General features: G+C 39.7%; 2 protein-coding genes across 2 annotated transcripts; both read right to left on the bottom strand.

The window, feature by feature from the left end:
- Positions 1-285: 285 nt before the first annotated feature.
- Positions 286-3,576, bottom strand: LOC132792917 (endoplasmic reticulum metallopeptidase 1-like). Its single transcript, XM_060802454.1, has 10 exons — positions 3,494-3,576; positions 2,764-3,440; positions 2,613-2,697; positions 2,435-2,555; positions 2,224-2,378; positions 1,786-2,169; positions 1,359-1,724; positions 1,155-1,301; positions 601-1,101; positions 286-542 (listed from the first exon to the last, which is right to left on the bottom strand). The coding sequence occupies exons 1-10, from the start codon at positions 3,512-3,514 to the stop codon at positions 381-383; spliced, it is 2,619 nt and encodes an 872-aa protein (XP_060658437.1). The 5' UTR covers positions 3,515-3,576; the 3' UTR covers positions 286-380.
- Positions 3,577-4,112: 536 nt separating this feature from the next.
- Positions 4,113-7,256, bottom strand: LOC132794026 (endoplasmic reticulum metallopeptidase 1-like). Its single transcript, XM_060804242.1, has 10 exons — positions 7,236-7,256; positions 6,490-7,172; positions 6,343-6,427; positions 6,159-6,279; positions 5,951-6,105; positions 5,508-5,891; positions 5,089-5,454; positions 4,888-5,034; positions 4,337-4,834; positions 4,113-4,274 (listed from the first exon to the last, which is right to left on the bottom strand). The coding sequence occupies exons 1-10, from the start codon at positions 7,254-7,256 to the stop codon at positions 4,113-4,115; spliced, it is 2,622 nt and encodes an 873-aa protein (XP_060660225.1).
- Positions 7,257-11,814: the final 4,558 nt, after the last annotated feature.

Genomic DNA, 11,814 nt, shown 5'->3' with positions numbered 1-11,814 from the left:
TCGGCAATTAATTGAACTACTTCAAACTTGCGCTTCAAATTAAAATTTTCTATTATTTACTAATGATTTCGGGAAAGTGGCAACAAATAATTTCACTTATCAGCGTAGTTAATATTATGTGGAATACATATCATAATTTATTACGCTTTGTTCAACACTATCGCATTATCGCATAATAAAAGTTGACCGATCCATGAATGTTTTTATCCCAATTGCGTGTGACCAGCAAATAACGAGTACTTCCCAATCTGAATCATACTTTTCAAGTGAAGTGCGTCAGTCTCCGGCAATAAAACTTTGGGGAAGTTGTATTTTTATGTATTTCGAGAGATCCCTCTCCTAACTTATCATAGCTTAACCTAGAATAGCTTAGTTTTTATTTAAAAGATATATCGTTTATATGTTGAGGGCCAGTCCACTACAATTGCGTAGTGTGGAAATGTTGTGGCGAAGCTTTGACTGATTTCATCGCCTTTATTCCCAAGACAATGTCCCGAGGCTCCTATTTCTAGTACAGGAACTTCATAGTTGCCATTCAGTTTCTATTTAAATGGAAACAGATTATTTCAAATGTTCAATCAATGTAATTACCAGACTTACCGAAAGATCCAATGTAAAGTCCAGCGATGGACTTTTTGAGCCATATGAAATATATATGTGGTAAGTTAGTGGGGAAGGAGGAGGATTCTCCAAATAAGTCTGTGAGAATGTCCAGTTGCTTATGGATACAAAATCATCTTCATTCGGTTGAATATATAAACTCATATACTGCGGGCCCTTTAATCTGAACTCAAAACGCGCAGTCTTATTGTTATCCAACACTGTTTTGCTCAGTAGCTCCAGAGTAACGGGAATTGGCGGTACAATGGGCTCCTCTCGGGGTAACCACATGCCCTCAAAGCGGTTTCCCACCCATCTTTCATCAAAGTAAGGGAGTCCACACATCATGTGCTTGTCACATTCCGATTTAGTTCTTACCGATCCTGTTAGATTGACCCCTGCGTAAGGTTGTTCCTCTCTTCTGTCTTGGAAGTTAAACAAATAGCCGGATTCGTCACGGCTAACAGTTCCATCGTACTCGTAAAAGATTCTGCGCACGTGCTGAGAAAGTAAATATTAGATTGTGTTATCAGATCGAAGGTTTTGACAATTACTTGATACATGACGCGTTCGGTGTTGGTCTTGGGTCGATAAGGAAACCCGATCTTAGTGCTGCTCGCCAAGTACATGGTAACAACACTGACCAGAAACAGGGAGAACACCACGATGGATGGTCGACGAAACATGTTGATTAGAGGAGCCTATGAAGATAGAAAGCTATGAGTGCGAATTTGCGATAGAAATAAAAGTAAGCTTACCAAGAATCCAAAGCAGAGCAAAGTGCCGAGGGCTGTTAGGCCAGCAGTCATAATGTCGGGATTCGAAGCACTTCCGGCACGACCGTTGGTGGGGGTTAAGGCGACGTATAAGGTGTAGATGAGGGAGCTGATATAAAGATATGGAATCACCTGGAAACTCATTACTGTGCCAGCCCAACTGAAGCCGCGATCGTGAAATGTTGTTATCAAATTTATGATCAGTGGTATGGTATAAAAAATAATTGAAATTGTAAAAAAATATCCAGATCGAAGTCCATATGACGTCATTCCGAGAAGCAAAAGCGATAAAATTATTGCCCAGCTATGAAGTGCTAACTGCAGGTGGTATATGGTGGGCAATTTATTCTGCAAGATAAAATTTGTTGATTCTGAATTTAAGTTTAATTGTGGGAAATATTCAACTTACTTGCTGCAGTGATTGGCAATAAAGGATGAGGGGAAGACTCAGACCAATGAGCGAAGGGAAAATATACAATCCGATGAGCAGATAGGGAGAGCTGAAGTAGGTCAAGGACAATCCAAAACTGTCGAAGTAATAGGCCACGATTATCGGTAATACCAGGGCCAGAACAAAAGCGATGATCTGTATAATCAGTGTTATTATAAGTTGCTGAATCACTTGGCAACAGGAAAGCGAGGACAATGCTGACATGCGGAACATTGATATGAAGATTAGAAGAAGGGTAACTCCAACGACGCTATAGTTCAATATGTTTCCTGTTTCTACCGAGTAGCTGATAAAGAAAAGTCCTAGGTAATCAAAGAAGATAGCGCGTCCCTCCTCATGATCCTGTCAAATACCTTTATTAGTTTTAGTCTACAATTGAGTTGATGCATTTCGAACCTTAATATCGCGCAATTCAGGAGCGTTGGCTAGGGCCTTGACGAGCCCAAGGACATTATCACCCGTATTTTGAATAGATCCGCGAGGAATTACATCTGTTCGGTCATACTTGGTGTGATATACGTATCCGTTAATAAACTGACTGATGTCGACACCTAAAGAAACAATGCTTTTAATTCTTTAATTTTAATATACGTGAATAATATCATACCTGGAATATTGCCATGTTCAACGAAGATGCGATAGTCCGTGTCTGAAGGTATAAGACCCGCTTGAAAGATTTCCTCAGCCAAAGTTGTGGCAAAAGGATGCTTGGCACTTTTCTTATAGTACTGAAGAGTTATATAAAATTAAATAATATGCTTTATATCTGCTAACAATGGTCTTACGTTGGCAAGCCAGGAATGTGAAGGTCCTGTCTGGAATAAAATATCTCGCCCTCCACTACCGCCAGCATCCAAGTTGATCACTGCTCTGAAAAAAAAGAAATGTAAACCACACTATGAAATTTTGAAATATTTGCATTTTTGGGAAACCTACTTGCAATTCGCCGCCCATTTGTGTTGAGTTATAAAGCCATGCGATGCCTGTAAGCCCATTTCCTCATCGCCATTGAAGAGAAAGATAATGGGATGCTCAAAGTTCTGATGTGTCGTGGCCATCACACGCAGAACCTCCAGCATAACGGCAACCATGAATCCATCATCACCCGCTCCTGGCGAAGTCAGCACTGTGTCATAGTGACTATTCAAAAGCAGATAAGAATCGCTTGTGGAATTTTTTGGCGACAATTTCACAACAACATTTTGAGCTTCCCGATACACTTCAAGCATGTTACTGTAGATGTGGGCACCTGAGGTTTTCTGTACATCGATCTCTATGGTATAGCGATCGGTGAGCAGATTTTTCGTTATGTCGGCGATCTCGTTGAGTAGAAAAAGTACAGCGTCAACTTCATTGGCATCAGTGCCAAGCACTTTGGGGCCAATGTTGACAAGATTGTTGAGTGTGTTATAGGCACGTTCTCCAATGAATTCTCCAGTTTGCCCATCCTCGATGCTAAGAGCTGCGGGTAAGCGGTAGAAGAGCGGAATGACTACTGCGAAAAACAGTAACATCCAGAAGATGATGAATCCTGTTCCGAAATACCAGGGAGCTTTTGTGGCATCTTTCCAAGCAATATCTTTGATTGGTCCTTTGCCAGCCTCCTTATCTAGCTGAATTATGTCATCTTGTTTTACAAATTCTATATTTTTTTATGTATATTTACCAGTCGATCTTTATCGCTCATGCTTGAGTTTCTCGGTCTGGTGATGTGTACTTCACGTTTTCCCAAATAGAACTAAGGAGCTCAGACATGCGAATAAGTATTTTATAGCAGTCTGGCTCAGCTGCCATAAAGTCGGTGCCTCAATAAACAAGCGATTAACAATAAAATGCATAAATTTATAGAGCTCATATCGGTTTTTTGTTTTCAGAAGCCATCCACTTATCGTTCCTTAGATCGTAAACGCTTCCAAAACTTGATAACTATCCAAATTTTGTACCCTTTCCTAGGGGTATTTTAGTTTCTTAATATAAACTTGTCTGTCTAGCTTTCGGCTCTATAAATAACAATACCGTCTACTTCTTGTATATTAATCACATTTGACTTTTGTACTAATCGAAAGTCTGCGACTACGTCTACGTATAGTATTTATTGTACTTATGTGGCGCACGCTTTTGATTTATTACTACTGCATCTAATCAGAATTTGTCGAAATCAATAACTCAATCACTCAATTGAAACTTTATTGAGGCATGAACAATTTCTGTCGAGGTAAATGAGCAATTCTGTTCCGAATGAGCCAAAAATGAACTAAAAACTAAGTTAAATTGAGTGAGACGAGTTAGAAAATATATCTTTGATATAAGGAAGGCCAATGGATTAATACTGTATGCGATGGGAATGTTGAGGCAAACTTTTGACTGCTCGTATCACCCTCGTCATCTAGGTAATGTCCCGATACTCCCAATTGAAAGAGAGGCACATTAAAGTCACCACTAGGTTTCTGTCAAATTAAAAATATATACATATATGTGTGTTTACAAACTGGCAATTCTTTGCACTTACCGAAATATCTAGAAAGAATTCCAGAGGCGGCTTAACAATGCCAAAAGTAATAAATATATGGTAGGATAGTGGAGTAATTGGCGGATTTTTAAGATAATCCTGTGAGAATGACCAGTCCGTTATAGTCACGAAATCATCCTCACGAGGTTGAATATATAAATTCAAGTGTGGTGGCCCCGATAATCGGAAGTTAAACCGCACAGTTTTATTATTTTCCAACACCGTTTTGTTCAGGAGCTCAAGAGTAGTTGAAGATGGTGGCTCGATAGTCTCGCGAGGTAACCACATTCCCTGTAGACGGTTTCCCACCCACCTCTCATCGAACAGGGGCAGACCACACATCATGTGTTTTTCACACTCTGATTTAGTTTTCGTCGAACCCGTTAAATTTACTCCGGTATAAGGTTGATCTTCTCTTCTGTCTTGGAAGTTAAACAAATAGCCGGATTCATCCTGGCTGATACTTCCATCGTACTCGTAAAAGATTTTTCGTACGTGCTATTAAAACAATTATTAGATTATGTTATCGGATCGAAGGTTTGGTTAATTACCTGATACATGACTCGCTCTGGGTTAGTCTTGGGTCGATAAGGAAACCCAATCTGAGTACAACTGGCTAAGTACATGGCAATAGCACTGACTAAAAACAGGGAAAATACCACGATGGATGGTCGGCGAAACATGTTGATTAGAGGAGCCTTTAAAGGGAAAGTGTTAGTGTTTAATTTGTACGATTTTGATATGAAACATACCAAAAATCCGAAGCATAGCACTGTGAGTAACGCCGATAAGACGGATATAATAATGTCAGGATTCGATGCACTTCCAGAGCGGCCACTGATAGCTGGCATAGTTAATAAGTAAATATAAATAACATAGCTGCTATTTAAGAAAGGTATCACTTGGCTGGATATGTGCAACCATGTCCAGTTGTAGCCACTATCGTGGAATGTTGTCAATAAATTTAAAGCCAAAGAAATCGCATAGAAAACTAGAATGATCGTGAGGATATAAACGGAGCGTATTCCATACTCAGTTAGGCTTAACACAAGACCAGATACAATAAGTGCCCAGCTGTGTAGTCCCAACTGAAGATGGTAGGTAAAGGACACATAGCTCTAAGGGGAATATGAATTAGTTTTCAATTTCTGTTAAAGCTCTGTTTACTTACATTTTGCTGTAATTGATAGTAAATCATGGTTGGAAGACTTAAACCAAATAGCGATGGGCAAATGTACAAGCCGATGATCAGATATGTGGCGCTAAAGTAACTCAAGGATAATCCGAAATTATCAATGACGTAAGCTATAGTTAAGGGAATTCCCATTGCGAATACAAGAGCAATGATCTGAACAACTGACAGGATAATGAGGCGTTGCAACACCTGGCAACAGGACAAATTCGAGAAAGCTGACATGCGACACGCTGATACTAGGATCAAAAGCAGCGTAACCACACCAGCGCTATAATTCAGAATCTTTCCGGTATCTTCGGTGTAGTTGAAAAAGTATAGTCCTAGGAAGTCAAAGAAGACTGCATGTCCTGTTCTATACGCCTATCGAGAGGAGATAATATTAGTGGATTATATTCAAACAGATAAAGTTGTCAGCTTACATTAGTATCACGCATTTCAGGGGCATTAGATAAAGCCCAGACAAGTTCTAGAACATTATCTCCACTATTCTGAATAGCCCCCCGAGGAATGACATCGATTCTGTCATATTTTGAGTGAAGAACGTAGCCATTGATCATCTGAGCAAAGTCAAATCCTGTGGAGAATATTTCGATTTATTCATTGATTTGTATGCTAAACATTTCATACCTGGAATGTCGCCATACTGTACGAAAATTCGGTAATCCGTATCAGAAGGTATTAGGCCGGATTGGAAGATCTCTTCAGCCAAAGTTGTGGCAAATGGATGTTTGGCACTTTTCTTGTAGTACTGAATTAGTATATATAAAGATTAATATTAGTTTGCTTTCACTGATAGTAATAGCAGTCTTACATTGGTTAGCCATGGATGATAAGGTCCTGTTTGGAAAACAATCTCACGGCCAGCACCTCCAGCACCTTCCAGATTAATAAACGCTCTAAGAATTGAAGATTCAATTATTAAAATTGTATTCAAAGTCATTTGCTTGGTTCAACATACTTGCAGTTCTTAGCCCATTTATGTTGAGTTATGAAACCATGAGAGGCCTGCATGCCCATTTCCTCATCACCATTGAAGAGAAAGACGACGGGATGTTCAAAGTACTTTTCAGATGTGGCCATCACACGAAGCACCTCCAGCATGGTGGCAACCATAAATCCATCATCACTTGCTCCTGGGGAAGTAAGTACAGTATCAAAGTGACTATTGACCAAGAGGTAAGACTCGCTTGTAGAGTTTTTTGAGGACAGCTTGACCACGACATTTTGAACTCCTTGGTACATTTCCAAAAGCGAACTGTAGATGTGGGATCCCGAGGTTATTTGAACATCGGTTTCCAAAGTAAAGTATTCCTCTAACATATTTGCTCTTATGTCTTCTATTTCATTTAGTAGAAAATTAATGGTGTCAACTTCATTAGCATTACTGCCTGTCACCCTGGGTCCAATATTATTTAGATCATTCAGAGTCTTGTAAGCACGTTCTCCAATGAACTTTCCCTTTCCGGAGTCCTCCTCGGGATGTAGAACAGTGGGCAGGCGAAAGAAAAGAGGAAAAACTACTGAGAAAAATAGAACTGCCCAGAAGAGCAGAAACATAATTCCGCAGTACCATGGTCCTTTTGTAGCGGACTCTTTTGTTGAATAGTGTCGGAAAGGTCCTTTGCCATGTTCGTTAGTAATCTGAGGAAGGAATTGTTTCGTAACATAACAATTGCGTGGTTATTATTATTAAACAGTCTCTACCAGTAAAGCCTTATCGCCCATGTTCGATCTACAGCCAAATCGGACTCCAACTGCAGGTCTCAGACATATGGTCGATCATTTTATAGAATCATTTAGGTATGTGTATCACAAATTATAAATTTGAATTCATAAAATTATTTCATATCTTTATGGCGTTCGCAAAGTAATCAAAGTTATAATTGGACATTAATCGATTGAATATTTTTTGGTCCCATTTAAATTTGTAGATATATAATATTGAGTGTCAAGAAACCGCAATACAATTACTTGCAGTTTTTGCTGAGTCCATAAATTTAGATAAGGTTGGCCGTTAGTTCAGGACAAGTTCATGATTGTTGTTTTGTGATTGTGAGGGTTTATTGTCATTGGTTATCAAGTTTCGCTGAAGTTTGAATAATTGTGTTTCCTTCGATTTTCGGGAATTGATAAGATTAAGACCCTAACTCAAGTGAAAAGATTTACAAATTTATTAACTGTTAACATTCACATTAACGTTGTATAGCTGAGGATTCTACACATTGTTCGGATTTTCTGAATTTCTGTTGATTAGCCAATGAAATCTTATGCGTTTATAGGGTATAAGGTATATACAGCCTTGTATTTTTCGGTATACAAATATAGTATTTTTAACGATGATTCTATACTGCTTAATAATTTTAATTTTCAGAAAATGGATGCGGGTATCTTACAGTCGACCTCACTTGTGTGTAGTTTTCTTACTTGTTGATTTGAAATGTTGAGAAAACTGTTTAACTTTTTATACTGTTTTGTTGTATTGAATTTATAATTGTATTTGAAGTATTTATTATTTCTATTTTAATATTTATGTGTATATAAATTGTATGTTTAGAAAATGAATCTTTGATAAGTTGAAGGCCAATGCACCAGAGTTGCATATGATGGGAAAGTAGAGGCAAAATTAATGCTGCTCTCGTCACCCTTGTCTCCCATATAGTGCCCGGATAATCCCAACTGGAAGCATGGGACGTCGAAGTCCCCATTGGGTTTCTATTGCAAGTAAAAAATTGTAAATTATACATTCCAATAAGTATTATTAATTATGTACGTACCGAAAGTTCCACGTAGAAATCCATAGGTGGTCTAGTCAGGCCAAACGTCATGAATAAGTGATAGCTTAGTGGAGCTTCAGGTGGAGTTTGAAGATAGCTCTGCGAGAATGACCAGTCGGTTATAGTCACGAAATCATTCTTATATGGTTGAAGATATATGTTCAAGTGAGGAGGTCCTGATACACGGAAGTTAAACCTCACGGTTGTGTTGTTTTCCAACACTGTTTTATTTAAGAGTTCTAGAGTAGTTGGATATGGTGGCTCAATAGTCTTGCGGGGTAACCATCCTCCCTGGAGACGGTTTTCCACCCATCTCTCGTCGAACAGAGGCATGCCACACATCATGTATTCCTCACATTGTGCTTCAGTTCTTATTAGTCCTGTTAAATTAACGCCGGCGTAAGGACGATACTCTCTTCTGTCTTGGAAGTTAAACAAATAGCCGGATTCATCTTTGCTAACATTTCCATCGTACTCATAAAAGATTCTCCGCACGTGCTGAAAAATTAGTGATTAGATTGTGCTATCAGATAGAATCGGTGTTAATTACCTGATACATGACTCGCTCACTGTTGGTCTTTGGTCGATAAGGGAACCCGAGCTGAGTACTACTAGCCAAGTACATGCCAACGGCACTGACTAATACAAGGCCGAAGATTACCAAGAATGGGCGACGGAACACGTTGATTAAAGACACCTATGGAGACGTACGATTATCACTCAATTGTAAATTTGAAGCCTATGAAAACGCTCTCACCAAAAATCCCAAAGAGAGGATTACACCCAGCGCCAATAGTGCGGCAATTTCAGTGTCAGGATTCGAGGCACTGCCAGAGCGACCATTCATTGGGGTCATTGCCACAATGAAGGCGTAGATGAGGTAGCTGAGATACAGATAGGGAATCGCTTGGAATGTGATTACGATCCCGACCCATTTGTAGCCGCGATCGTGAAGTGTTGTGAACAGATTGATCGCCAAGGAAACGGCATAAAATACCAGGGAGAAGGTAATAACGTAGCCTGATCGGATTCCATACGCGGTTATGCCCACTAAGATCACTGCCAAAATAGTTGCCCAGCTATGCAATCCCAGTTGTACCAGGTAAGTGAACGACAGTTTATTCTAAGATGGAAGTAAAGTAAGTTGAGGTTATTATAGTTCACTAGTTAACTCACATTCTTTTCAAAATGATAATACAGCGTGATGGGCAGACTCAGACCAAGTAACGAGGGGCACACATACAATCCGATGAGCAGATAGGGAGAGCTAAAATAGGTCAATGACAATTCGAAGCTGTCGAACAAATATGCGACAACTATTGGAAGTCCTATGGCGAGCACAAAAGCTATAAGCTGGATAAGCAGCAAGCTGATGAGACGCAGCACCACGTAACTGGAAGATAGAGAGGAGACTGCTGATATGCGCCACACGGAAATGAAGACCAGGAAGAGTGCAACACCAGCCACACTATAGTTTAGAATCTCTCCAACACTCTCTGAGTAGCTGACAAAGTAGAGTCCTAAGAAGTCGAAGAAGACAGCATGACCAGTTTTATACGCCTGTGAAGAAAAGAGAAAACATTAGTAGATAAATTAATTTTATATTATTTGTATGATCTTACAGAAGTGTCGTGCAATTCAGGGGCGTTGGCCAAAGCTCGAACGAGTCCAAGAATATTATCGCCAGTATTTTGGATGGAAGCCGGAGGAATAACTTCGATGCGATCGTATTGAGTATGGTAAATGTACCCATTAATCAACTGACCAAAGTCGAGACCTGTAGTAACAGTCTTAGTATAACAAATCTATAACTTGATCATGTCTTTCTTACCGGGAATATCGCCATATTCTATGAAGATGCGATAGTCCGTATCGGAGGGAATAAGTCCTGCTTGAAAGATTTCCTCAGCCAAAGTTGTCGCAAACGGGTGTTTAGCACCTTTTTTGTAGTACTAATAAAAATACATTTAAGTAAACGTTCAGTATTGGTTTATTTGACTTACATTTGCTAGCCAAGGGTGTCCTGGTCCTGTCTGGAATAGAATCTCGCGACCACCACTACCGGCAGCATCCAAGTTGATGACAGCTCTGAATATTGGAATATCAAAGTCAATAACAATAAAAAACAAGTAAGAAAGCTACAGTCGAGTGTACTCGACTGTGAGATACCCGCTACCCAATTTGATTAAAAGCAATATATTTTGCGGCATTGTTCTCAAAATATACCGAATATACTGCAAATATAGTAAAAAAATACTAAGAATATACCAAATGGTATGTTTGGTATATCGATATATTACACCATTCAAAATATACCATAGACGGCACAATGTGCCAGATTGACGGCCAAAGCAACTCAGACCAAATTTGCAGGAATCATAACTACTATAGTAGTTATTGTATATACCAAAATTCGCAGATTTAGCTTTAAAATTACGCTTGTTATTCGATTTTTTTGATTTGCGGGGGCGGAAGTGGGCGTGGCAAAAATTTGAAACAAACTTGATCTGCGTGCAAACGTAACAAATGCTGTCGAAAAAAATTATAGCTCTATCTCTTATAGTCTCTGAGATCTAGGTGTTCATACGGACGGACGGACAGACACACAGTCGGACATGGCTATATCGTCTCGGCTGTTGACGCTGATCAAGAATATATATACTTTATAGGGTCGGATGTGCCTCCTTCTACATACATTTCCTGCCGGCACAAAGATATAATACCCTTCTACCCTATGCGTAGCGGGTATAAACAGTGTTGAGAAACTTACCTGCAATTGGGGGGCCCATTTGTGTTGGGTGATGAAACCATGAGACGCCTGCATTCCCATTTCCTCATCACCATTGAAGAGAAAGACGACGGGATGCTCAAAATATTGCTTGCTTGTGGACATTACTCGCAAGACCTCCAGCACTGTGCAAACCATGAAGCCATCGTCACCAGCTCCTGGCGAAGTCAACACCGTGTCAAAGTGGCTGTTTACCAGGAGATAAGATTCACTTGTCGTATTTATCGACGACAGTTTGACGACGACATTTTGAACACCCTCGTACATTTCCGAGAGGTTATGATAGGTATGGGATCCTGTGGTCTTCTGCACATCCACTTCCAAAGTAAAGTAATCCGTATACATATTGCTACGTATATCTTCAATTTCAGCGAGGAGAAAGGCCACAGCGTCTACTTCATTGGCAGAACTACCAGCCAGCCTTTGTCCAATTTGAACCATATTTGACAGAGTGCTGTAGGCACGTTCTCCAATGAAATTTCCCTTGCCAGCATCTTCGATTGTTAGGGCAGTCGGTAGGCGGTAGAAGAGGGGCATTACAATTGCGAAGAACAGCAGAATCCAGAAGGGCAAGAAAGCAAATCCAAGGAACCAGGATCCTTGCTTAGTTGCTTTCTTTTCGGCATTGTCCTGGATAGGCTCTTTGCCATCCTCATTTGCTATCTGTGTATAAGTTCAAAAGGTGAATTTACCTAAATATAAGTATTATTTGACGTAGTTT

This window comes from Drosophila nasuta, chromosome 3 (genome assembly GCF_023558535.2).
Source record: "Drosophila nasuta strain 15112-1781.00 chromosome 3, ASM2355853v1, whole genome shotgun sequence".
In the NCBI taxonomy this organism is placed as follows: domain Eukaryota; kingdom Metazoa; phylum Arthropoda; class Insecta; order Diptera; family Drosophilidae; genus Drosophila; species Drosophila nasuta.
Note: the sequence above shows the minus strand (reverse complement) of the source record. Positions and strands in the feature narration are given on the sequence as shown.

Bases quoted from the DNA above. Each gene is read 5' to 3' on its own strand.
- LOC132794026 (XM_060804242.1), bottom strand. From the start codon at position 7,256: ATGGGCGATAAGGCTTTACTG. The intron at 7,173-7,235 runs GTAGAGACTGTT...TTCCTTCCTCAG, and splicing joins TGGGCGATAAGGCTTTACTG to ATTACTAACGAACATGGCAA. The intron at 5,035-5,088 runs GTATGTTTCATA...TTCCCTTTAAAG, and splicing joins TGCTATGCTTCGGATTTTTG to GCTCCTCTAATCAACATGTT.
- LOC132792917 (XM_060802454.1), bottom strand. From the start codon at position 3,514: ATGAGCGATAAAGATCGACTG. The intron at 2,379-2,434 runs GTATGATATTAT...TTGTTTCTTTAG, and splicing joins TGAACATGGCAATATTCCAG to GTGTCGACATCAGTCAGTTT. The intron at 2,170-2,223 runs GTTCGAAATGCA...GGTATTTGACAG, and splicing joins CTGAATTGCGCGATATTAAG to GATCATGAGGAGGGACGCGC.